The following is a 26,326-nucleotide window of genomic DNA, read 5'->3' as shown; positions in this document are numbered from 1 at the left end:
TTCTCACGCTCGTCGTCGGGCGATGAAGAGCATCGTCGGAGTTCTTTCAAATGTCACAACTCAGCCGCGAGGGTGCGGGCCCAAGCCGTGTCTCCTTTGCAACGCACGGGCTCATCTCAAGGCGGTTGAGCTGCGGGTGGGATTAGCTGCATGTCAGCCATGCAGCCTGTGGGGGGCCGTGTGTGCTCGGAGCTGGCCTTCCTCAGCATCGCACTACGAGTGACAATGGGAGAGGAGCCGATGATCTCTCTCTTTGTCCTCACTGACATACTAACGTCATCACCACCATCGTCATCCAGCTGGGACTCTCGAGATTGCTGAATCTGCTGCCACCGTCAGCCGCTCCAGCTACGATGCCTCAGATAGAAGAAGCCGACAAAGAGAATCGCGCACCGATCAGAAAGGCTGCCACGAGCTCGAGGCTTTCGCCGACGAGTACTTCTACGACTCCAGGACCTTCGACAAAGACATCGCTGGGTACTGCTTCGCGTGCCTTTCCATCCGACGATCCGGACGAAGAGCGCGATGGACTTGCCACCGATGGCAAGGTTCTGCGCTCAAAGCGATCAGCTCTGTTTTACCCTTCTGCCAGCCTCAGAGCCCAATCGAATCAGAAGCCTTTTTCTCGCAGCGCCGCGAGGAAAAACTCCATCATGGCTCTAGGAAGCATAGGCTACCTTCAGCATCTTTACACCAAGCAAGGCATCGCCAGCCGGAAGCGACCGCTCGCCAAAGGCGCAATGACCTTAGCGATTGGCCATGCTGGCGAGGTACTGATGTCCTCCAGCGCTGGTACGTCCGACGAGACAAGATCAGAAGCCTCCTCCCGCGATCAGTCCCTCTCCTCTCGATTCACTGAGGACCCCGAGGAGGACGACCATTTGAGCTTGCCTCCTAGCCCGGAGGCGGGTAGCTACACCTTGCCCAAATACCTTGACCTAGCAAAACCGTTGCAGGCAGATGCGGATGCTCTTCGCAAACTGCTAGTCGCCGACCTTGCTCGTTTGATGGACATCTGGGGTCTCGAGTCCTGGCTGGCACAGGACGCAGCGGTGACTACTCTGAAACGAATGCTCTCTAGCGGCTTCAAGACAAATGCCTTCGAAGAAATACCTGTATCCACCTCGATCGACCTTCTCGCTTTGATCGATGTCACGACAAAGGCGATTCGGTCAGTGCGTAGCTACATTCTCGCTCTACCGCAGCGGTCGCGAGTGCCAACATCATCGCCTATCGAGCCGAGCGGGCGCGATCTATTCCGCCGACAGACCAGCTTCAGTGGCGTTTCTCGCGCAGGTCAAGTCGGTGCACCTGTTCCGACAAGAACGAGCGAGATCCTCCACCATGGTTCGCCCCAACAGAGCTCGAACACGCCCGTGCAGCCCTTACCGAAGCGTACATCGAGCCAATCAGGTGAGCTAGACACCGACCACCTGGGCACCATTCGCAAAGCAGCGCTCGAGGTACTCTCGGGGCTCAAAGAGATGGAGATCAGATATCGAACGGAGAGCATCAGCGGCAATGAAGGTGAATGCGAGGCTTTACACACAGCAGCGGATCCAGACGGCTCAGAAGCAGCCCCGAACGCCGATCCCGATGCGTCGAGTGTCACAATGCTTGTCAAAACCATACCAGCAACCGGATACTTGTATCGCTCCGACTTGCAGCTGTCAGACTTGGCGGCTGAGCGAACGACTCTGCAAGATTATTTGGTCACTGTCAATTCGGTCTTGTCGACGTTGACGATTTCTGCTCAGGAACAGCGCCGGCTGCCCAGCACTGCAAATGGAAGCACGCAGGACGAGATGACTTCGACAGAGATGTCGAGGCCGCAGATCTCTATCAACCCAAGTGACACGCTGGGTTCGTCTCCATCAGCTTACGGCTGGACTGCGTTACCGACCGGATCAGCCGAGCGCTTGTCCAGCTTTCTCATCGACCACTGCGAAGGTTGTGGCTTGGAACCTCTGCAGCGACTGGAACGTTTCCGTGATGCTGCAGGCGATCCAGAGAAGCTTCTTGCCTTACTCTCCGACGGCTACGTGCTATGTCGGGTCTTCAACGAAGAAGTTCGCCGGTCCGACAAGCCATGGGGCTACATCTCAGCCCGCGAGATGCACGACTTGGAGGCAGAGGAAACTGCTTTGCTCGAAAAGGAGACTCTTCGGGCAAAAGAAGCCCAAGAGGCCGAAGCGACCAAGTTCCAGACACGAGCTAGCCGCAACAGCCCGAGTGAGGGTGCTTCAATTTCAAAGGGGGGCACTCCCCAGACAGGTGCAGAGGAAGGGGAGCACCGTGCCAGTCGACCGGGATGGACGTTCCGCAAGACCGAGAATCTACGCGTGTGGGCAGCCGCCCTGAAGCTACGCTACGCCATCCAGACAACCGCCACCCGTGCCGCGGTCAGACCTGTCGCAGCCGCCCCCACCTACGGCAACCTCGGCCTGGGAAAGCTCAACCTCCACGGCCGGAGAGTCGCCTCGGAATCCCACATTTCATCCGACATCTCAAAGTCCAGCTCTCGAACGATCGACTTTGACCCAGTCAGAGTAGCACGCCACGACGCCGGCTGGCAGGAGATGCTCACCAAGCTGATCCACGCATGGATCGACGCTGTCGCTGCCGAACAGTCACCCATGTAAACACCCCACAGTCTCTCTCAATGATCTCGTCACCCACACACTCGCTCTGAAGCCTCTGAAGGACTGTCCATTGACACTGACCCATGACGGTAAACTAAAAATACATATGCTAGCCTTGGGCAATTAAACGTGAGGTATACTAGAAGGTGGAGTTGAACGCGGAAGCGAGCGACCCTGTGAAGTCGTCCGACTTATCCTGAGGGTGAAAGACGGCGAAGCTGTGAAAATTGCTGTTGAGTTCGCTGACGGGACTAAGCAATGGGGGTTCAGGGCCCCAAGCGTCCTGGGAGAGCAGCGAGCTCTGGTTTCCGTTGCTGCTGTTGCCGGAGCTGGGGGAGAGGGCGAACGGCGAGACCTCCCGTGTAGGCTTGGTGTCCTCGGTGACGGTGAAGTAGGACAGATTGACGTTGCCGGTGTCGACGGTGCTGGAAACGCTGGAGGTGGTGGTCACTTCGTCGGCCTCGAGCTTGAGCGCTGGGGGCGGCGAGAGGGGGCCGAGGGTCAACATTCCATCCGAGTTGCTGCGGCTGTCGGTGGGGACGGTAAACGCATAGTCGGCGCTACCGGGGTAGCTGGGCGTCTCTCCGCCTACCGCAGCAGGAGCCTGGAAGCCAGACCAGCTCGCCATGCCTGCCGGCAACTGGGACTGAACATGTGCGTTCCAGGCCAGAATGCCCGTCGAGTCCTCGGTCAGCTCGTCGGTGGCCTCCTTGATACCACCCGCTGCGCGTCGCTCCACGACGCGCTGCATCAACCCCGCCGCAGCCAGCTCGGCCACACTCGGCCGGCGGAAGGCGTCAGCGGTGCCCACCGGCAGGTGGATCGAACTTCGCCTGCGCAGGCTTGCCATCGGCAGCTCAAGCGCAAACGTCGACGCGGTAGGGAAGGGGATGCTGGCGAAATCAAAGTGGCCGTGCGGTGCGGGCAGGTCGATCGGCCTCACGTGCGCCGAAGTAGGGACCACAGTAGGCACGTCTGCCATATCCACAAGGCCCAAGTTGAGGTCTGCGTCCGTAGCACTCGCCCTGCCGCCGGTAGGGAGCATGGGGACCGAAGCGGACGCGCTCAGCCCAGCGAGATCCACCAGCTGCGGCTGCATCATCGTCTGTTGCGGTGAGAACGCAAAGAAAGGACCCGAGTTGGCGTGTGGCATCAACGGCGCACTCAACGGCGCAGGGAAGAAGCCAGTCGGACCCGTGTGCAGCGGCATCACCGGCGAAGATGCGAGGCTCTGGTAGAACCGATACGTCTGTGCTGGTGTCGGGGGTTGCGAGACGCTCGCTTGCTGGAATGCGTCCGGCACCATCGGCGACAAGGGCCCCAACCGACTCGACATGCCCACGGCCTCGGTCTCGCTGATCCCCCTCCGCCGCCTCGGTCCGAACTGCGACTCAACCGACGCATCGGGTATCGAGACGAACAGCGGCTGCGGTTGCGATGGGTCGGCGTAGTGCGCCAACGGCGCCGATGGTAGCCCCAATGAGGTAGAGGGATGCAGCATAGAGAGAGGAGATTGACCCGCAAAGATGCCCAGCGAGGCCATGCGAACCGCCTTCTTCTCCTTGTTGCGACGCTTGCGCTCCCGAGACATGAGGTTCTCGTACTCGGTCACGGGTTCGTACTCGCACTCGCGACGAAGGCGCGTGCATGTTGCGCACGAGGGTTGCGCTCCATCGCACTTGATTTTCCTGCAAAAACGAACGAGTGAAGATGTCAGTAAGAAGGCTCAGCTTGAAGAGGAAGATTGTGATGTAAAGAAGTGTGACGAAAGGGGAAGGGACTCACCTGTGACGACAGTGGATGCAGGCCATGTTGATGCGCGCGCGCGTCTTGCCCTTGCCATCGAGGCTGTCGGTGGGCGAGTCGGCGTCGATGGCGGGCTCCTCGGATGCTGTCTTATCGGAGGTGCGCTTGCGTGCGAGCACGGGCCGCGAAGGGTTGGTGGGGTCGTATGGCGAGACCATTGTGACGGAAGCAGACGAGGTGAAGGGTATAGGTGGGGAAAAGATGTCGAAGCAGCTATTGCATGCCAAGGGGGTTTGGGTTGGCTGAATGCGCTCGGTCGAAGCTGCTGAGACTGGTGTTGGAGGCGCTATGTCGTGATCGCGACGAATGGAGGCGTCTAGTAGCAGACGACGTGAAGCTGATGGAGAAGGCAGTGCTGAGTCGACGACGTGGATGATGGCGATGTGCAACAAGGAGGAGGGACAAGTCAAGGTGGAGAAGGGACTGGGTGTACGGGGCTTCTGGCGGAGGGCACTAGCCTATATACAAAGCTTGCTATGATGGGCGGATTGAGCCCTATCTCTGCGGCTGAGTAGGGGCAATCAAGAACAGCGGACGAGCAAGCGAGCGAACACCGACGACAAATTGCTAATAGAACTCGTCGGTCCTCTCTGAGTCTGGAAAGTTCGCAGCGCAAGATTCGGCAGGAAGCAGGAGGACCCTGGGGTGATTCGGAGTGGTATCTTTGGGCACTGCTGGAATGAGAAGATCAATCATGAAGGAACGGAACAATGCTCTTCTTTTTCCTAGGCTCCGCTCAGGGTTTTCCGAACTGAGTCTGGAGGGGGCTTTGGGCTTCTCGTCTGTCTGTGCAGAGAGAGGAAAGGAGAGATAGAGCGACAAAAGGGCCATGGGAAAAAAGTGTCGCTTTACGCGGTTCTGGTGACAGAGACAAGGCGGCACCGGCAGAAGCAGCAGCAGCAGCAGCCAAGAGCGGTGAAATCGGTCAAGTGCGAAGGTTGACAGTCACATGCTGCAGGATGCTCTGGCAGGTGTGACAGCGCAGAGGAGGGACGCGTGTGAGAGAGAGAGAAAGAGAGAGGGCGACGGTTTCAAGCTCCGTTTATGCGATTGGCAGGCACCTGGATGCACCGACAGCCAAGGCAAAACTTAGAGCCGTCGCCCGGATGCACCGCCAAACTCAGCTCGGCACCAGGCCACACTGACGGGGGCATTCATGCTTTTTTCCACGCTAGTGAGGCGCCACTCTTTTTTCTTTCGTCAGGGCAGCGGCTTATCGTCCCTGTCTGCCCTTGCTCCACGCTCAGGCCTTACGTAGCGTGTCTCATGAGCCATGGTAATTCGAGAATCGATGTCTGACCTATGTGTGCCAACCTTGTGCTCGAAACCTCATTGTACGACGCATTCGCGCAACGGGATATGGTTCAAGTTACCGCTAGACCCAAAGCTTACTCTGGTCACGGTTGGCCGATGCCGGTGTACGACGAGACGAGACGGTCAAGACGAGAGCCGAACCGATCTAAGCCCAAAGCGGCTTGGTCGCAGGAGGGAAACACGAGATCAAGCGAGGTATGGTCTTGCACATCTACTGTAGGTCGGCTCTCCAGAGCATACACTAGACGAGAAGGCTGAAGCGAGGGCAGGGAGAAGCGAATAAGACGACGACCTTTCTGTTTCGGCCAACACCACTTCTTCTTGATAGCGGCAGCAGCACAAGGCGACCAAGAAGAATCTTCCCATGCCTCAAGACAGGCAAGACCCTTTGCAAATCCAATTTCCTAAAATTATTAATTCATGTAGAAATGAAAGCGAGAGCGAGCGAAAGAGAGAGAGAGAGAGGAGAAGCGATGGCGTTGATCAAATTCGCCTGCCAGCACCAGGGTAAGGCGATCTCAAAGCCTGCATCTGGGTGCTTGGTGCTCGTTGATGGGTTTTCCCTCCTGTGCTCACGCTCCACCATCTGGGTCTGGGCGGAGTCCATCCGCCCTTTTTGCTCGGTTAGCCTCTCGTTCTGTGTCTTGCACCAACTCAACAGTCGGCTCGGAACGGCAACGAGCCACGTTCATGTTGTGTGATAGCTCACATCAGAGCAAAGCGGGACAAAAGCTCGCGATTCGATGGACACACGGCTGTGAAGAGGTCCAGCGATGTGCGATCACACGTGCAGGAACAGTGTGGCACCGTCGATAGCCCAGCAGGCGCTGTTGATCTGCAAAGCCACCGCCCACATGTGGCACTAGCGTGCGTGGCCACGGTCCACTACCGAATTTCCACCCTCTCAAAATAGCAAGACTTGCGTCGAGGCTGGATCCCTCATCACATTGTTCAGAGACGATATGCCCTTCGCTACAACTTGACCCGCAGCTCCGCATGTGACTCCTCAAAATGGCTCGAGACCCACCAAATCTCGTTTAGCAGACACACTGATATCAATTTGGCGCGGTCACGATGGATCGAGTACGGCAGCGCCCGCTGACAGATTTTTGCAGAGAGAGCTGCCAGAGGAGCTCCGCTCGCTCATAGTTACGGTCGATACTTCCATGATGCACCCTGTCGGCTTCTTTCATTTCATTACTTAGACCCTGGCGTTGATCATGGGTCGGTAAGGCGGCCTCCTGACGATCGATACTGTTGCACGTTCAGTGACGGACTCGGCGTGGAGTTTGCTTATGATGCAATCCGTTCACGCTCGGTCACCTGCTTTCAGCTAGTATGGTCATTCACGAGCGGCCACGCTTAGATCATATGCCAGCCGAGACCAGCTTCAGTGGGGCTCAACGAGCCTCTCTGCAGGGTACATGTTCGGTGCCGAAAGGGGGTTCAGTATCAAGGACGCCCAAACGAGGCGCTCTTGGCTCTTGTTCCATATCGTGATCTCATCGTCCACTGCCGTGAAGATCGACGCTACTCGTCCACAGCAACCGAGATGGCACTAGCTGGTATCTTGACAGATAAGTATGATGTGAAGCTTCACTTGCAGCATGCGAGCCACGGTCGACAATCAGGCCATGTTATACTTCGCTACAGCTAGATGCGGTTGCCTCAAAATATAGCCGAGCTGCTCTTGATCAAAACCCACACATAGCGCCCTCGCGAGAATCCTTGCCGAACTCCGGGTCGCGATCTTGCATTTCGAGCCAGGTCGGGTCTCTATCTCTTGGGTTCCCAGGCCACCGATCTCACAATGATGGGTCAAAGTGCAATCAACGTATCAATCTACGCAGCACAATGGACATCAATGAGCTGAATTGCTCGTTCAGCTCCTTTCGATGGGAAGCGCCCCAGGTCTGAGAGTGATGAAAGTCGAGAAGCGGCCGGGCACCTGGAAGAAAAGGCTCAGTCCTCGGCCAACAGAGCTCTAATTAACCCTTAATTAGCACTCCTCCCTGCTTGCAAGCCTGTCCCTGCTCGCGATGGGCGATCGGGGCTCGAATTTGTCTTGCTTCAGAGCACAATAAGGCGACCAGAGACGAAAGACTCTACTGTACCTCGACCGCCACTCGCTTAAGCTTGATTCTGTAGGCCTTACCGTGGAACGAGCTTGACCGTTAGCACGCAGGCTGCAAAGATGTGGAGCCGAGCTTTGTTTTCACCGCTCGCTTCCTAAGCTCGCATGCCTTTCAAAAGCGACGTGCACACATGCTACCGTCTGGTATCGTACGATGTACGTTGACATTATCAGTCAATTCTTTGTCGTTGACGAGGCATCATGGCTTCCCTGGTCATGCATGCTCGATCGTGCAAGAATGGGTGTGCAAGTCGACATTGAGACAATTGCCATCTCGAAAAGAGCAGAGGGAGCTCGGCGGATCGGCCATGGCAGGGCCGAGCAAGCTTTCGTCCAAAGGCGTTCGAGTTGTGCCTAGCTAAGGACCCTGTGCTGAGCTCGAACTTATTTTACACCCACAGTACAGAGCCCAAGCGACGACGATGCAGGTCGCCACCTGCTGTGGGCCGAGAGTAGTGCACTTGGCCGGGAGGTGCATGGCGTAGAGTGAAATCCGGCAGACGCACATGCAGCCCCACGCGCACAGCCTGTGATTGCTCGAAAATGGCCCTGTTGTGTCTCGAACACGACTGAGCCATGGTGGTAAGGCGACAATATCAGGCGTGTGCGCAGCAATCCCCGTCGGAACCGCAAGCAAAACAATTCATTCAGGATGCTGTGAACCCTGTCAATCCTCTCTAGCCGAACAACAGTAGATCGTGATCGTTCCTCGGACCGCTCAGACCATCTTCATCGCCAGCTGTGGCGTCGAGATGCGCATGACTGCCACTCACACGGCCGTGTTCTTGTTTGTAGAGCTTACAGCGTACCGGATCCGTGGTGCGAGCAGATTGAATTTTCCCATACTTTTCAGACCGGAAGACGGACATCTCGAGTTCAAGATCCGCTCTCTCTTCAAACTCAGCCTAGTCGCCGTGCGCCTGAATCTCTTGGCTATCTCTCAGTTTGCCACCGAACCCTGGTCACCAGAACGTGCCATCGACCGACAAACAACGCGTGTTGCATGCTGGGCGTCGTCTCGCTTCGTCCAGGGGCATGAGCTAGACAGCCTCGACGAGAGACTACACAAAGGCATTCTCCACAATCTGCTTATGGCAGCTTCGATTGCTTCACGAGAAAGCGAGGTCATAGGCGCGCGAGACGATCAGGCAGATCGTTTCACAAGTCTGCCTGTTATCAGACTTATCTCTACGCGCTCGTCGTCTCCGCCGCTGACCTCGTCATACGAATCGAAGCTAGTCGAATGGAATCAAGCGCCGCCATCTGAGTTGCACCACATTCAGAAGCCGTCTCAACTCTATCTCCTTTCGGAAAGCCTGTGAGAAAGATTTCGCGCACCAGGGATCTGGATCCTAATGAAGAGCTTGCTCTTGTTACGGTTTCCAGGAACTGAACATCGTCCTTGCATGCATGGTCGAGGCCATCGTCCGTGAATCTGGAACAAACACGGACCTGGAAGCGACATTGTTGAAGGCCCAGCACTTCGTCTACCTCTCCTTGCCCGCATTCCCAGGAACGTGGGTTCATTACAGCAACGAGGCCCTCGATGAGCCGGTCAGGGAGTTGTAGCTTGAAATAGAGCCTTTCACGCTATCGCCCGGCGTCCAGCCTCACATGCTCGGACGCCGGCCAGACAAAGCACCGTGGCAGACGGCCAGTTGAAACGAGCCAGCGCGGCGCGGTATCGGATCGGCTCGGTGTGGCCCCGTCGTCGTGACAGGGCAGGGTCTGTGAATCTTGGCAGAAAAGGGTCTAGCCTCGAATTGATGACCACGCGTGCATTTGCCACGCTCTGCTTGCTGATCCCCCTCCTGCTCGCCACGTTATCGCCACGAGGCATGACACTATAGATCTTCACGCACTCTCGCTCAGTACGACCAATCAGGACCGAGCATCACTTGCATTCGAACCTCGCAGCCTGGACTTTCATGTTTCTCATCCTGCAAACCACGCAGCATGACTGCATGAGAGTTCGCTTGTGCGCGATTCCGTCACTTTTCTCGCGCCGGACCAGTATGATGTGCTCAGCCAATCGTATCTGATCACGACTTTCAGAGGCATGAATGCGGGAAAACGTTGCCACTGCCCGCGAGTCGTGATTTCCTTTGGCTCTGTGATCGTGGCGAGGTGTAGTGAGCAAGCTTCAGCGCGCGCAGAAACGACCAGCTTGCCAAGGACGCCGACAAACAGCCTCGCTTTCAACACATCAAGTCTGTCCAAGCCGACGTCGGTGAGATCTCGCAGACGAATCTTTGGCTCAGCCGTCAGCTCAACTTGGGAAGGTCATGTGGCCGGAGATCGAAACCAGCTAGGAATCCACTCGCATATTGCCGCCTTGATGATTTCATCTCTTCACAGAACATTGGCTCGGCATTCACGCAGCGATGTACCGAAGGGGTGTCGGGGCATGGATGGCATTCCGGCGTGGAAGTGATCGTGTCTCATCGGTTTCCCTCGGAATAAGATCGACGGAGTAGCAAATTTGCAAAAGCTGGATGTGGGATCGTGTCGGAGCTTGGTTCCTGCTTTGCCTCGACGTCGTAGACAAAACTGTTTTCCCGCAGACATTATGCTGGCTGAGTTGAGCCATGTGGTTCTTCTTGTCCTGCACGCTCTTCCCTGTTAATTTTCACTTCCCAAGCCACAAATTTCCATTTTTTGCAGCTCCGCCCGTCGATTCGAGGATCACTCATCGAGCAAACTGTCATCTGGGAGAGACAGCGCTCGCAAAGCCTTAGAAAGCGTCGCTCCGACTTTCATGTTCCTTCTCGTCTTCTGTGAACCCTGACCTGAACCCTTTCTCTTCTTCTGAGGCGGTTGCCCTACGGCTTTTTGCCACGTTGGTCCGCCTCCTCTTCCACGCAGCTCGGCTCCGGTAGACTCGACACCTCGGCAAAACAATTCGTGCAGGTTCCAACCGCGTGCATCGCCGGTGAGACTCTATCTCTCTCAGCTTACCATACCCCGTTGGAGCTTTCCTTGGCACAATTGCACCATGGCCCACGTTCGTCTTCGTCACCGATGCGCGATGCGGCTGGGCGTCTCCGTTGTGAGATAGGTTGTGAGTCCTGACCGGCTTTGAGATCGCAATGCCAGATTTACCACGCGGCTTTTCACCTGCCTCGCCCTTCAGTGTCGTGCAGCATCGTGTATCGTCCGGCATCCGATCTTGCCCCCAGCGCTAGTGTCGCTGTCGCCTTGCTGTCTCTTCATGGCCTTCATCATTCCAGCGTAGGATGACGTGTCCGGGATATTCCGCGACAGCGTCGATGGTTCGTTCAGATCTGCCGCTGTGCATCCGTTTCTTCTTTCTGCGACGATGGATCGAATGTCTCATGCTGACCTCCTGCAAAGGCAGTCTCTTGCCTCGGCGTGCAGAACTTGATCTCCCTCGATCGTGCTGTCGGTGTCGGCTCTGATACCGCAATGTGACACGTTTGGGATGGTCATCTTTGTTTGCCAGACAATCCGATGTCGAAGACCCCTTATCGCAAGCGAGTCGAGCCAAAGTGTGGCTTCTTCGTATCCAACGAGCGTTAGAAAGCGAGTGGTAACCGCTCAGAGATGCGAGACTTTTCCACTTTCTTCAGCCGCCGTCGGAATCGGCTTACTTCTTGCCTCGGGTGCCTTTCAGGCAAAATCCGGCCTTATCACAACACAAAGGCTTTTCGTGCGAATTGGCAACCAGGGGTGCGCTGGGGTAAGGCGTCTGCCGAACCACCACCCGACTCGGCCTTCATTGTCAGAGCGACTCGGTGTTGCCATTGTCAGAATCGCTATGAGCGTTCATTGTGCGGCACCCATGTCTCTGTCTGCATGAGCATCCGGTGCATGCGACGGAGTAATGCTGTCGAGCTGTCGAGAGCGGACGACGAATCGATCTGCTCGCACCTGGGCTGGGTTCCAAATGGAAAAACCTACGCTGAGACCTTGCGATTGTCAAAAAAAATTTCGTCTTGTCCGGCGGAAGACCCTGAGCTTCCCTAACCGAGGGTGGTGTCTCACAAACAACGATGCGCCCCGTGGTAAAGCCTACAGTGGTGATCGCTTCCCGCAGTGGTAACCTGTGAGACCGGATGGCTCGCTACCATGCCATTGAGACTGGTGTGATTCAGGGGCGCACTTGGGGAAAGGAGAGGCGAGTCAGGGCCGGGAAGAAGTCTTGTGCGGTGCAATTCGTCATTGTTTGTCCGGACGAAGAAGCGAAACGGGTTCGGAACTGACCGCATCAGGCTTGACTCCGATAGCTTCGACACTTCCGCGTGGGGTCAGAAGCAGCGTGATCGGTTCCGACCGCTTGCCAGCTGGTAAGGCCTCATACGGACGGCTTCTGCCCGTGCCTCAAACCGGTCTTTGAGAAACAGGGATGGGCGCCGCTGAATCAGAGAACGGTCTTGCTGCTTCTGGAACGAGCAACAAGTCGGAGCGGAACGGCCGTATCCATCCATAGGACTGCTAGATTCCACATGCCTTGGTTCGTGAAAGCTGTTCTCTCTGGTCGAACATTCTTCAAGCCGGGGTCCGAGTGTCGTGAAACAGAGTCGCCCGAGAATGCCAATTGGTACGCGGATCTCACATCGTTGCAATGAAGGGCGGGGGCGATATTGATCGTTAGCTGTTGCAAGCGATCGACGTGCCCGTGAGGAGACAGCTGCTTCCAGCAATGAGACTCGGCTGGTCAGATCGAGAAATGGTTGCTGATCACGAAGGAGGACCGACGGTAGGAATGCAAACCCTGTGGCATCTGGAGATATCGTAGACCAACCTGCATCTACAGCGCTTCACACAACAGGAATCGCCGATGCGGCGTCACAAGCAGGAAGCTCAAGGGAGTTCTCGAAAGGCCGTGGAGAGCAAGTGTGCGCAGTCGAGCGAGTCGAGTCGGTGTTCGTTCCGAACCACAAGCAATGCGAACAACACTGCAGGGTTGGCGCTCACAGCTCCTTACTTGGTCCATAACGAAACGCAGAGCCATTCTGCATACATAGGTGTCATACGCGGCTGCGCGCATCTCCTAGCTCCCACTCTGTAGCCATATGTGCTAGCTGAAGTGCTAGAACGTGTGATCTGAAAGTGCTAGCATTGGCTTCGGTGTCACGACCTCTGCCACGCAATCACAGACGTCGTGCAGCTGGAGCAGAGTTAACGTCTTCGACTCGGCAATGTATCGGCACATAATTGCGGCTGAGTTTTGAAGGCCCAAATCCCAGAGCCGGCCGGCGCTGTAACCTCTTGCTGTTGAGTGTGAGCTTTTCGTGGGAAGCCTTCACAACGCTCTCTGGATGAGTCATCTGGCGCAAATGCAGCGATGCCTGCCGCGTCTTAACTCGAACCGAGATCTTCGTGAAGCTCTGCTCGCTACGAGTCGATCTGGGAACGGTGAAAGCAGAGATGTCGAGTTTGCATTCACGATCAGAACACAGTCTTCGTCATCGTTCGAGGAGGACACATGGCGATCGTAGAAAAAGCAAAACTTGTGAGATCGCCGGTAGAAGCAAAAAATAAGAATTTTATATCCGGCCGATACCCTCGACCTATTTGCTGACCGCCAAGCAACAAAGCTCGTGTGCAATGACATCTTTTCCAGGGTCTGTGCCGCACAAGCTTGGCCCCCTGTCGTTTCCGCTGGTGTAGAAGCTTCGAGAGCCAGCCCGAGTGTTCGGATCTCCAGTTCCGTTTGCGCGGTTTCCTGTCGTGCGCCGTAGACGCTTGGCAATGTCTTCCAGGGCGGTGCACGTCACTGTCCGCAAATAGTCACGTATCCTAGCAAGATCTGTCTTTCTCGACTAACTGGATTATAGAGCGATAGGACCTGAGACGGCGTGATGCTGAGGACCGTCGAAGCGCGGGATCGCAAGATGGCACGGGTCCACGGATCACCCCTGACATAGCCTCGCTTGGGATCATCTTGCAGCTTGAGGCCCAACCGTCGGTACGGGTCAGTGCTTTCCCGGCAAGAGAGGTGTCTTTGAAAGGGTCGAAAGCAGAGCGGCTGACCTTGCATCCGACGCAGGAGAAGGTGGAAATTGCAATCGAGCCTTATTGTTTCAAGTCGAGCTTCAAATCTGCGTCCTGGCGCGTCCTTTTTCTAATGACCGTCGAATACAAGCTGCTAGCCTCTGGTCATAGTGCAGGGACCCCTGCCGTGGGAGAAAGGAAAGGCGGCTGAGCGTCGAAAGTGGAGTTTGCCTTTCTAATCTCAGGGTAAACTCAGATGGCCTGAGAGCACAGAGCGGCATGCAGCCTTGTTGAATGTGTGTGTGACTTATCACTGCCCCCGCACAGCCCGACCTTGCACCTATTCGACACCTTTCTCTGCTACCACCATCTCGCCGAAACGTATCTATCCGCACCGCGCCAACTTCAACCCGAACAAACTTGCTCTCGTCTGCTCGCAAGTTTCAACCAACCACGCACCATCCACATACCCGATTCGAAGCTCTTCGATAGCATCCTATATTCAAGATGGTATGTTCGGCACAAGGCAGAACGACGATGGAGGCACAAAGCCGCATAGTCTACCATCCACAGACGATTCGATTGCACCAATAATGCCGCTCCATCGTTGTCCAAGCCCCCTTGCTGCTCCTGGAAGATCCGTACTGACACCCATCTTGCCCCCACTTTCAACCCCTCCTCTGGACCTCGTTCGCTCGCTCTACAGGGTTCCTGCATGTCCAGTCCCGATGGCAAGAAGATGAAGCGCACGGATACCAACCCGGGCTCTAAGAACAACACGGAGCTGCACCGCACCACCTCGTCCTACCAGGGCTCGGTCGCCGATGGCATGCGCTACTCGGACCGCGCCACGGGCAACGCCGAGCGCGACCGTCTCACCGCCTCCCAACTCCACAAGAGCAAGACGCTCGAGGAGCGCATCCGACAGGCCGAGCGCGAGAACAAGACGCGCGGTTGATCCCCTCCCTTCATGACACCGTTGCTCAAGATATCCCCCTCCGAACAGGAAGTGCCCGGCCCAGCCGTCGCTTACGAGCCTCATACGGATCACGATTCGAAAGACTGCAATGCGAACCCTTTTCTGATCCCTTTTCCGTTTGATCGTCCCTGTATATGCATCCTTTGACTTCTAATCTACTTATTAGCCTCGAGTTCGATCTCACGTTTCTCAAACCAAGCCGCAGGTCACGAACGAGGAGTACAGGCAGCGAAATCAAGGATATTGGAGGACAACGCTTCACTTGGAAGCGACGTCGATGAGGATCTTGCCTACGAACTTGCCGGACCCTTGCGTCTCGAATGCCTTCTTTGCCTGATCGAACCCGAACACCTGTTCATCCACCACGAAGGGCTTGAGCACGTTGGTCTTTGCCGTGCCCGTCTCGACCCTGCCCTGCGCGGCGGTATGCGCATCCAGGTACTGCTGGAACAACCTATAGCTTCCGCACACGACCCCTGTCACTTGGGCCTGAGAGTAGAGTATGGCTTTGGCGATGTCTGGCAGGTCGTCGGGCTGTTTGGTGGGGGAATAGTCGTCCATATACCCGACAACCCATACTGCACCTCCGGCCTTGGCGGCTAGCAGGGCACGGGTGAGGGTGGTGCCGCCGGCAATTTCGACTGTGTGGTCGACCCCTTGGTTGCGTGGGGTGAGGGAGCGAACTGTCTCCCACCACTTTTGGTCGTTGCCGTAGTTGACACAGTCCTCCTTGGGCACACCGAGCTGTTGCACCAGTGCCAACTTGGCGTCCGAGCTGGAGATGACGATGGGTCTCGCGCCCGCGGAGAGGGCCAGCTGCAGCGCGGCGATGGACACCCCACCCGTGCCTTCCACCAACAACGTCTGTCCCGGCTGCAGCGTCTTGGTGTTGTGCCCAAAGAGGCAGTGGAATGCGGTCAGGCCTGCTACGGGAAGACAGGCCGCTTCGCGGTAAGATAGGTGCGAGGGGATGGGCAGCACGTTGTATTGGTCGAGGACAACGTGACGTGCGAGAACACCGTCGCGACCGCCGCCGAGGGCGTTGGCCTGCATCTCGTTGCCCATCTCGCCGTGAATCCAGTCGGCAGTGAGATGAGTTACCACTCGGTCATCGACGGAGACGGTGCTGACGGAAGAGCCAACGGCGAGGACGCAACCCGCGCCATCCGAGACAGGGACCAGGTTGACGGGTGGAGACGTGGGCGCTGGGTACGTGCCCGTGGCGACTGTGTGTTGACGAAAGAGAAGGTGTCAGCCTGAGATCGTACGGCTAAGTGTATTGAAAGTGCGAGAGCTACGTACTCTGATAGTCTCGGGCATTGAGCGAGACAGCGTGGATCTCGACGAGCACTTGTGTAGGGCCCAGCTCCGATGGCAGCGAGACCTTCTCGTCCAAGACGAGCCCCTCGAGGGACTTGTCGAAAGATGCGAGCTTGTACGCTTGAGTCGTTTTTGGGAGTGACATCCTGACTTGGCTTGCGAAGTAGGTGATGGCTCAGAAGCAAGGATGGAAGCCCTTTGCGAGAGCAGACAACCTCGGTAGATCTTTCCGCACAGCGACGTTTCTTTTGGTGTTCTCGGCTCGGAATTGACGGAGCGTCAAGCAACCGGCTCTGCAGCCTTTCGTTCTGCTGACGCTCTGAATCATGGACAATGCATTGTCTTGTCTGCTCCTGCTGTTCGCTAGCCAGATCTCAACCAATAGAGGGCACTCTTGTCTGTATAGCCGTGAGCACGGTGCAAGATTACTTCACCGACAGAAGTCTTCGGCTCAACTTCCTCCACAGAAAGAACTCACCGGGAATTCGCCGAAAAAAAAAGATGGTCACGAAAAGCGTCATGAAACGCAGCACAGACAGCATCTCGGCCGCGAGCACACAAGGTCATGGAAAGCTTGGGAAGGCCTCGATTGGGCTCAGCGTCGACGGCTGCTGGTCAAGCACGGTCCAATTGAGACTAGCGATACAAGCGAGGGAGCGAAAGATCACAACATCCTTACTGCCCAGCAGCACCGCCACGGCCGCCACGAACAGCGCCACGAGGGGCTGGGCCACCACGACCACGTCCTCCGCCTCGACCACCGCGACCGCGAGGCCCGTTGAAGCCGCCAGCTGCGGGAGCGCTAGACTCCTGCGGCTGGTTGAAAGGCTGTTGGGGACGAGGAGGTCGAGCCCCACCGCGTGCGGCGCCTCGAGCAGGACCATGGCCATTGCCGTTGGTGGGAGGACGGATGCCGAGCGCAGCCATGATGGGGTTGATCTCTTCCACCTGGTTCGTCGAAGCAGCCGCTCGCGTGGGCTTGTGCGACCCGCTGGCAACGCCGGAGAAGGCGACATCCTGCGATACAGCGGCGTGACGCTGTTGAGGGCGCTGCAGCATCTGCGTGCTGCTGGTACCGTTGCCGTTGTGGACGGCCGCGCTGGGGGTGAAGGCGTTGGGAGGACGGTAAGCGCCGTTGCCAGCTCCATAGCCGTGAGCACCGTTGCCGTTGCTCTGCGCAGAGCCTGTGCCACCGATGGGGCCGAGCGTCCTCTCGAGAGCGCTGCCAACCGAGGCGCTGGTGTCGCCGACACCGCTGGTTCCAGCGCAGACGAACTGAGGCTGGGTCAGGTTGAGTACGCTGACGAAGGACACGGTAGCACCCTTGTAAGGGGCACATCGGTCACCCAGCGTGGAGCCGCTCAAGAAGGGCACGTCAAAGACGACCTCGAGCGAGTCGCTGTTGATGCCGACAACCACACCACGTGCCGACAGGGGAACGTTACCACTGTCCTGCACCATGATGACGCGGTCGCCGAGCTCAAACCTCTGTGCCTGCAGGCGGAAGGGGGCGTGACCGGGCTTGAGAAGGGCAGTACGAGGGATGCCCTTGATGAAGACGCGCTTAACCTGACTGGCAGCACCGATCGCGGTGCGTGTGTCTACGAGGCGGGAGGTGAACGCTTCGATGTTCTGCACAGTCTCCTTGGAGAGTTGCTCGGCGTAGAGCGGCACGGTCTCGAGGTCGCGGATGCCCTTGGACTTCGTCCACTCCTTGAGCTGGGCCATCTTAGCGTCGACCACCGACTCGTCCCAAATTTGCGAAGCACGGGTGATGTCAACTCCAGACTTGTGGCTGAGCATCTGTGCGATCTCAGGGAACGTCTGTACGTAGTCCTTGACCAGCTCGAGCGTCTTTTCGGAGAACTCCCAGCCGGCAGCCGACTTGCGCGAGTAGCCGAGGACCTTCTCGCCCTTGGCCTCAAACTTGAGCCGAAGACCCACGTTGACCTTTTGGTCCTTCCAGGAGAGCATCATGCTCGAGGTAAGTTTGGCAAGAGCGAGACCGGTGATGCCACACTTCTTGGCCACCTGATACGATGGGTAGTAATTGAGGCGAGCGCGCTTGCTGACAAGGTCGCGCAGATAGGCGTTCTCCTTGGCCTGGTTTGGGAAGAAGGCGACCTCGATAGCGAGCGAGGCGTCGGTGCTGCCAACGACGTGGGCTGGCGTGCCGTAAGCGTTGGCGCCGAGGAAGAAGACCTTGGTCTTGTCCGGGTACTCGTCGCGGATGGGCTTGGCAGGCGACTCGAGGAAGCGGGCGTCATCGTGGACGACGTTGGTCACGGTTACCTGCACTGCCTGGTCGATCTCCTTCTTGGCGTCCTCTTGGTAGTCCTTGATGAAGGCACCATCGTCGAGGCGCTTGAGACCCTTCAGCGGGCGGATATGAACGAGTACGTCAACGTCACCGATGAGCACGCCCATTCGCTTGCTGTAGTGGTACTCGGCACGCTCTGCCTTGCGGTGGAAATCGGACAGGCTGGCGCCTTGGTGCGCGTGGGAGATGATCTTCTGGTGACCACCGACCATGCCCATCTCGTAGCGGAAGAGGTTGTCCGAGACAGCAACAACGAGACCCTCAGTGAGGAAAGGCCAGTTGAGGAAAGCACGGCTGCCGATCATGGCTTCTGCGATGGCCTCGGTCTTGGCATCCTCGTAGGCATTCTCGATGGTGACGACCATGCTGACACCTTTGGACTCGGACTGGAAGATGTTGACGCCATGGTGGCCGAGGCGACCGTAGTGAGGAAGCGTCTTGAGAGAGGGGAAGCCAGCCAGGGCGCGGACGCCGAGCTCGACACCCTTAGTGAGGCCCTTGACGAGGTGGAGGCCATCGAGAGTGGGCAAGGCAAAGTTCTTTGCGGTGGCTTGGCAGTGGACGAGATCGGGAAAGGTGCCAGGGAGACTTGAGGGGAAGAACGTCTCATCGTTCTCATTGTAGGTGAACTCGCGGCTATGGCCGAAGCCATTGCGCTTGCGCTCTTCGATGCCGAGGTAGACTTCGCGCTTGTCGAGGGCCTCCAGCAAGCGCTTCTCGTCGATGAAGGGAATCTTGACAACAGCTTCCCAGTCCTGCTTCTTGCCGTTGAGATCGGCTTCGAAGTTCTGCGGGTAGAAGTCAATGATGGGTGAGTTGGGGTCGGTCATCAAGTCGCGGAAGGCAGTCGGGATGTGCGAGTTGCTGAGGGCGGGAAGGACACCCATGAGCTGGTCGAAAGGACGGAAAGGCTTGCCGAGCTCGTAGTCGAACTTCATCTGACCAGCGTTCTTGAGGTCGGAGATCTTGGGAGCATAGTGGTAGTCGTAGAACCAGCCCCACGAAGCAACTCCGTCGTAGTAGTAGTGGAGCACCCATTGGAGACCCTCGATGTAGCGGAAAGCGAGCTTGGACATGTCCTCCTCGCTATTGTAATCGATCTCGAGCTTTTCCTTGTAGTAGTCCTTCTTCCAAGCGTTCATCTGGGCTTCGAGGCGCTTCTTGTAGTCTTTCTCCGGATCGCCCTCGTCGTCGCTGGCGGCGTCGACTTTGGCCTTGAGATAGCGGCTCAGGACGCGGTCGACAGCAACGTCGGACTCCGACTTGGGAGCATTCGCCTTGTTCCCGCCGGTCGCATTGCGGATGGCATCTTCGTCCGACTCTTCGTCTGAGTCGTCGCCATCCTCGTCGGAAGGGCCGTCGTCGCTGTCGTCGTCTTCGGCAGCGATGGCAGGGAAGGACAGAGTGATGGCGGGGAGCTGAGTAGTGGGATCCACCTTGTTGAAGGAAGCGCGCAGCTTCAAGCTGGAAGCGAGGTCTTCCAGGAAGCGTTTGTCCTTGTTGGGAAGGTCGGCGGGCACCAGAAGCTCGTTGGGAGCTCCCGCAGGGTCGTGCCTGCGAGCCATGACGAAAGCGTGTACCTTGTCGAAGAGTTCACGCTGCGCTTTGGTGAGGACGAGGCCTCCCTTGGCTTTGGTCTGGGTGATGGCCTTCTTCTTCTTGGAGACTTTGGCCTTGTGAGTGGCGGTGTCGCCGTAGTCGCGTTCGAACTGCTCCATCTCGAAGTTGCAAAGCTCGGAGAGAACGAGCTCGAGGCGATCAGTACGCAGTGTACCGCTCTCGTTGAGGTAACCACCGGCGACGGGCAGGATCTGCTTGTAGATATTGAAGAGGAGATCCATGGCGCCTTCGTTGATGTGAAGACCAGGCAAGTGGGGAAGGAAATCGTTTCCGACAAAGATGTTGAGTAGGATGAAATCATCGATGATGCGTTCAAACTCGTAAGGGAAGGGAAGGGAGGAGCGAAGGTCCTGGAACTCGAGGTCGAGGTACTCTCGGAAGAGGGAGAGGTGGAGCAGGAAGAAGTTCTGCGATTCGAGGCTGCCCTTGGACTTGCGACGAGGGCCGAATTGGACCTCCTCACGAAGCAAGCAGAAATGTGGGTCGTGGCTGAGAAGACCCAGCATGATGAGATCGGCATCGAGACCGTAGAGACAGTGACGGACATTGGGGTTGTAGCCGGGCTGCGCCTTGCAAAGACGAATGTACTCCATGATCTTGTGTTCACCCTCGCCTGGGACGTCGTGGCCCGAGAGGATGACCTGCACATTGCGCCAGTCCGAGTCTTCGGTGATCTTCTTGGCGATGAAGTACTCGAGCTGTTGAGAGAGCTTGGCCATGAAGGGAGTGCCTGGCGTGATGCAGTTGGAGTCGAAAGCCTCCTCCTCGGGCAGGACCTCGCCGCGACGCTCGGCCTTTTCCTTGATCTCCTTGGCCTCTTTTGCGGTACGGAAACGACGGGAACGCTGTTGGTTCATCTTGGCTCGAGGGGCGACACCATCGACGGCGAGGAAGAAGACCTTCTTGGGCTTGATCTTGTGGAAGAGATGCTCTATGTACGCAAAGACGGCTAAAAATATTTGGGTCTCTGTGATACGGAACGAGGCATCATTGTCGTTGGGATGGGAACAGTTGTGGATGATACCGTTCATATCGAGATAGAGGTTGTCGAACTCGGGGATCTTGTTCTCCTCGATGAGTTGACTGATGAGCGGGTAGCGCTCCGACATGAAGCGGAAGAACTTGGGGATACCCATGGTTGCGGTGGTTGCTCAGCGAGCTGGGGGGCCGATAGAGTGAGTGAGAGCTGCTGTAGATAGCAGGAGCCTGGAATGCCTTGAAGAAACAGGAGAATGTGACTTCAGAAAGAGTGACAGGGCCTGAAATGAAGGTGTCCGAGCTGGTCTGAGAGAAGCAAATGTGGTTGTTGGAAACAAGTTGAAAGACTGATGACGAGCCGAAAGGAATGAAGCAGATCGTGTGAAAGAATGGATCGAACGTATCGAAACAGAAAGCGACACAAGAGCTGCTGGACGGAGGCAAAGGAGCCGATGAGGAGAGGAAGAGGAAAGGCAGAACAGCGACGATGGGAGTGTCGCTTCGCTTCATCCGACCACGCTAGGGTCCCCGGCTCAGCGCAAGGAGCAGCCCGCCACTCCAAGAAGCTCAGCCTTTCTGCGCTTAGGCCGAAGCGACGCGGACGCGGGGGTTCCTGGCGCTGCTTTAACAAGTTACGAAAATTGGTGATCGGTGGCCCTTTTTGAGGCTTGTTACTCCACATCTGAAAGCGTCACACCGCTCGCTGCTCAAGGGTTCCAGGTCTGGAGCAGCATGCCTGCCTTTCATCGAACTCTGAGCAGTTCGACATGGTCCCGTCATGTTCCTGGAAGCTTCCCAGAATTGACAGGAGAGCATTCCGTGCAGCAACTCATCACCGAAGGTCTGAGGGGAGAGCTGTTTCTCAGTGACACAAAGGGAGGAAGGGTGGTGAGCTCTGGCTCAGGTCGTTCGACTCAGCCAAAACCAGATTTCAAAGGAAGGACGCCACGCATTTCGCCGAGACCGCGCACGGCTGAGCAAAGCGCTGCGTAATGAATCCTCACCGGTTGTACCGAAGTGAGTCCTGCGCCAATCACGAATCACGGCTCTCGGACCCCTTCCGAAGATCCCATCCTGTTCATCCTCGACTCCATTCGCAAACCTTCTGTTACATACACTCATCACAGCCACTCATTTCCCACGGTCAGCACTTCGGTTTTGCTACAAGCTTAAACGCTTCAGCGGATCTTCCTATTGTGCTGAATCCAGCGATGATCCCTTCGCAGAGGTACGCGGCCGGCAGCGCCGCTCGCTGGCGCACATCCATCTCCACCGCTGCCAATGCCAGCTCACGGCGCCTCACATCCCTCTCCTCGACCCTCGCTGCGGCGCCAGCACGCAAAGGCACCACCTCTCGCTTCGCGTCGACGAGGATACCGCTGCCACATGAGCTCGATGCTGCTGCCACATCCATCGCCTCGACCAACGCTCGATCTTTGTTCACCTCTTCCACACGATCTCACCCAAGAACCAGGCAGATAGACAGGCTCCTCAAAGAGGGCGAGGAAGAAGAGGGTGATGAGCACGAGGTAGATAACGAACGAGAGCCCCGCAAGGAGCCAGACGAGTCCAAGTCCAAGTCCGAGTCTTCCGGATCCTCTTCCTCAGGCGCTCGATCTGCGACGGGCGGCGCTGCAGCTTCCGGTGCCAGCTCAGGCTCAGGATCAGGTGCTAGCGGCTCTGGCTCTGGCTCTGGATCAGGATCGGGCAACTCGGTAGCTCGCTCTACGGTTCCATCCGTATACCCTCAAGTTCTCGCTCTTCCTATCACCCGACGTCCTCTCTTCCCTGGATTCTACAAGGCCGTAGTCATCAAGAACCAAGCGGTCTGCGCTGCGATTAAAGAGTCACTCAAGCGCGGTCAGCCCTACATCGGTGCTTTCTTGCTCAAGGACGAAGAAGAGGACGCCGACGTCATCACTGATCTCAGCAAGGTGCACAAAGTCGGCGTCTTCGCGCAAGTCACCAGCGTCTTCCCCGTTCAGGGCGGCGGCCAGACAGGCAGCGGCAAGAAGGGCAAGGACGGCGAGGAGAAGTCCGATGATGAGGAAGGCATCACCGCTGTGCTCTACCCGCATCGCCGCATTCGCATCGACGAACTGATCACCCCAACAGGTGAGACCATCCCCTCGCCTCCTCCGGGCACAGAGGGCGCTGGTCCCGCCAACCCGATCAGCGATGAAGCCGCCAATGAAGCGGTCAAGGCGGCTTCAATGGCCAAGGTGCACGACATTCAGCAAGAAGCCCGAGACGAAGGCATCTTGCCCGAAGTCAACGACGCCTCCGCAGCCCACATGCAGCAGAACGCCCCGCCCGCTCCTCCAGCAGCCGCCGAAGGTCAGTCCGCATCTGAAGGTGAAGGTGCCTCCGTCGACGGTCAAGACATGCCCTCCCACTCTGCACCATTCCAAACCTCGTTCCTCCAAGACTACGCCGTCTCGCTCGTCAACGTCACCAACCTTGCCGCCGCCCCTTACGACAAGCGCAACGACCAGTACATCCGTGCTGTCATGTCCGAGCTCATCAGCGTCTTCAAGGACATCGCACAGCTCAACCCGCTCTTCCGCGACCAGATCGCCAACTTCTCCATCTCCCAGGGTGCAGGCAACGTCTTCGAGGAGCCCGAGAAGCTCGCCGACTTTGCGGCTGCCGTTTCCACCGGCGAGGTGGGTGAGCTGCAGGCGGTGCTCGAGGCTCTCGACATTCGCGAGCGTCTCCAGAAGGCACTCGTCGTGCTCAAGAAGGAGCTCATGAACGCTCAGCTGCAGAGCAAGATCAGCAAAGATGTCGAGTCCAAGATCCAGAAGCGACAGCGTGAGTACTACCTCATGGAGCAGCTCAAGGGTATCAAGAAGGAGCTCGGCATTGAGAGCGATGGCAAAGACAAGATGGTCGAAAAGTTCCGAGAGAAGGCGGGTCAGCTCAACATGCCCGAGGCCGTTCGCAAGGTGTTTGACGAGGAGCTCAACAAGCTCCAGACGCTCGAGCCGGCTGCTAGTGAGTTCAATGTTACACGCGGGTACCTCGACTGGCTGACGAGCATTCCGTGGGGTGTCCACTCGCCCGAGAACTACTCGATCTCGAACGCGACCGGTGTGCTCGATGAGGACCACTACGGTCTGTCGGACGTCAAGGACCGCATCCTCGAGTTCTTGGCGGTTGGCAAGCTCAAGGGCACTGTCGAAGGCAAGATCATCTGCCTCGTGGGTCCGCCAGGTGTCGGTAAGACTTCTATCGGAAAGTCGATTGCTCGCGCTGTCGAGCGTCAATTCTTCCGCTTCAGTGTCGGAGGTCTCAGCGACGTGGCCGAGATTAAAGGTCACCGAAGGACCTATGTCGGAGCCATGCCAGGTAAGGCCATCCAAGCCCTCAAGAAGGTCGGCACCGAGAACCCGCTCATCCTCATCGACGAGGTCGACAAGATCGGACGTGGCCACAACGGCGACCCTTCCTCAGCGCTGCTCGAGATGCTCGACCCCGAACAGAACGGTTCCTTCCTGGATCATTACATGGACGTCCCCGTAGACCTTTCGCGCGTCCTCTTCGTCTGCACGGCCAACACGCTCGAGACGATCCCGCAGCCCCTGCTCGACCGTATGGAGGTCATGGAAGTCTCATCCTACACTGCCGACGAAAAGCGACACATTGCACGAGGCTACCTCGCACCTCAGGCCAAGGAGGCGTCCGGTCTGCAGAACGCCAACATCCAGCTGCCAGACGAGACCATCGACTTCCTCATCAAGCATCACGCACGAGAGAGCGGTGTTCGTGGGCTGCGCAAGCTTCTCGAGAAGGTCTACCGCAAGATTGCGTTCGGCATTGTCAAGGAGCACGGCGAGTCGGTATTCCCCGAGCCCAAGGAGGGCGAGCTTGCCAGCGCCAAGACCGAGTCTTCGCCTGCTACCACGGCAGGCTCGGCAGAGAGCACCACGCAGTCTGTGACTCCGCCCAAGGTGGACGGTGAGGAGGTCCCCTCGCCCTTCACCGAGCCATCCGCCTCGACCACCGACGCGGACTCGTCGTCATCAGCGCCAGAGTCCAAGTCAAAGTCAGACGGCAAGGTTCCCGGCAAAGACGCTGCACCGGAAGCACCTGCCAAGGTGACGACCGAGAAGCGTCAACCCATGGAAGTGCCCAAAGACGTCGAGGTGGTCATTACGATCGACAGTCTGCGCAAGTACCTCGGCCCGCCCGTGTACCACAAGGACCGTCTCTACACCTCGACCATGCCCGCCGGTGTCTCCACCGGCCTCGGGTACCTTGGCAACGGCTCCGGCTCGCTCATGCCGATCGAAACGACCATCATGCCTGGCAAGGGCGGGCTGCAGCTCACGGGTAAGCTCGGGGATGTTATCAAGGAGTCTGCCTCCATCGCGCTATCTTGGATGAAGACCAACGCATTCGAGCTCGGCATTGTCAAAGACGCCAATGCCAACCTGCTCGAGAACAAGGATGTGCATCTGCACATGCCCGAGGGTGCCATTGGCAAGGAAGGTCCGTCGGCGGGTGTAGCGTTCACCGTATCGCTCACGTCCTTGTTGACGAACAGAAGTGTTGCGCCGACGCTGGCGATGACGGGTGAGGTATCGCTGCGCGGTATGGTCCTACCTGTGGGTGGGCTGAAGGAGAAGCTGCTCGCTGCGCACAGGGCCGGGATCACAAAGGTGATCTTGCCTGCGCAGAACCAGCCGAACGTCGAGGCGGACGTGCCCAAGGTCGTGCTGGACGATCTGGAGGTGCACTATGTCAATAATGTGTGGAGCGCACTCAACCATGCATTCGGCGAAGGTCCGTGGACCGAGAAGGCCAAGGAGATGGAGGAGATGGAGCGCAAGGAGTCGATCTCCGCTGCGACACCGCCAAAGGACGTCATCAAGGAGGATGACGGCGCGAGTCAGGATCAGCCCGTCAACTAGATCGTCGCACACTTTACACACACCGCTCATGTTCGCCCATCATACCATGTCTCCGCTTGGATAATTGACATATCTGCATTGAACTGGAGTACTCGAATGAGTTGAGAGGCCATGAAGGTTTGCTGTGCAGAAGCAAATTCGGTGCGAACTGAGGATGCTGAGAGAAAAGTTGCTGATCGACCGCCCATATCGGAGATGGTCTTGTGAGGAGCAGGACGGCTGCGATCTAGGATCGCGGGCAAGTGCATCGCTGCTCAACGGGTACGTTGGCGAAGACGGCGTCGATGTGCTTGCCGCACCCGCGCCAGGTGGTCTTGCCGCACTTGTCGCCTGGTTGCA

The 26,326-nt window shown here is 57.4% G+C and overlaps 6 protein-coding genes across 6 annotated transcripts; 3 read left to right on the top strand and 3 right to left on the bottom strand.

The window, feature by feature from the left end:
- Positions 1–353: 353 nt before the first annotated feature.
- PSEUBRA_004226 (uncharacterized protein) lies at positions 354–2,642 on the top strand (the record flags this gene model as incomplete). The annotated part of the gene is made up of 1 exon (XM_016437790.2): positions 354–2,642. The coding sequence occupies one exon, from the start codon at positions 354–356 to the stop codon at positions 2,640–2,642; it is 2,289 nt and encodes a 762-aa protein (XP_016291325.2).
- A 139-nt stretch (positions 2,643–2,781) lies between these two features.
- On the bottom strand, positions 2,782–4,606 carry PSEUBRA_004225 (Zn(2)-C6 fungal-type DNA-binding domain protein; the record flags this gene model as incomplete). The annotated part of the gene is made up of 2 exons (XM_016437773.1): positions 2,782–4,330; positions 4,428–4,606. The coding sequence occupies 2 exons, from the start codon at positions 4,604–4,606 to the stop codon at positions 2,782–2,784; spliced, it is 1,728 nt and encodes a 575-aa protein (XP_016291324.1).
- Positions 4,607–14,361: 9,755 nt separating this feature from the next.
- PSEUBRA_004224 (uncharacterized protein) lies at positions 14,362–14,812 on the top strand (the record flags this gene model as incomplete). Its single annotated transcript, XM_016437788.1, has 2 exons — positions 14,362–14,364; positions 14,561–14,812. The coding sequence occupies 2 exons, from the start codon at positions 14,362–14,364 to the stop codon at positions 14,810–14,812; spliced, it is 255 nt and encodes an 84-aa protein (XP_016291323.1).
- Positions 14,813–15,091: 279 nt separating this feature from the next.
- PSEUBRA_004223 (Alcohol dehydrogenase, C-terminal) lies at positions 15,092–16,298 on the bottom strand (the record flags this gene model as incomplete). Its single annotated transcript, XM_016437772.2, has 2 exons — positions 15,092–16,059; positions 16,136–16,298. The coding sequence occupies 2 exons, from the start codon at positions 16,296–16,298 to the stop codon at positions 15,092–15,094; spliced, it is 1,131 nt and encodes a 376-aa protein (XP_016291322.2).
- A 530-nt stretch (positions 16,299–16,828) lies between these two features.
- Positions 16,829–21,229, bottom strand: PSEUBRA_004222 (putative 5-3 exonuclease; the record flags this gene model as incomplete). Its single annotated transcript, XM_059465250.1, has 1 exon — positions 16,829–21,229. The coding sequence occupies one exon, from the start codon at positions 21,227–21,229 to the stop codon at positions 16,829–16,831; it is 4,401 nt and encodes a 1,466-aa protein (XP_059321501.1).
- A 1,053-nt stretch (positions 21,230–22,282) lies between these two features.
- PSEUBRA_004221 (Peptidase S16, lon N-terminal) lies at positions 22,283–25,987 on the top strand (the record flags this gene model as incomplete). The annotated part of the gene is made up of 1 exon (XM_016437781.1): positions 22,283–25,987. One exon carries the CDS (start codon positions 22,283–22,285, stop codon positions 25,985–25,987), a length of 3,705 nt encoding a protein of 1,234 aa, XP_016291321.1.
- Between the last annotated feature and the right edge of the window lie 339 nt (positions 25,988–26,326).

The sequence above is a fragment of the Kalmanozyma brasiliensis genome (genome assembly GCF_000497045.1).
Source record: "Kalmanozyma brasiliensis GHG001 unplaced genomic scaffold PSEUBRA_SCAF3, whole genome shotgun sequence".
NCBI classification, from domain to species: Eukaryota; Fungi; Basidiomycota; class Ustilaginomycetes; order Ustilaginales; genus Kalmanozyma; species Kalmanozyma brasiliensis.
This window is presented reverse-complemented; position numbering and strand designations above follow the sequence as displayed.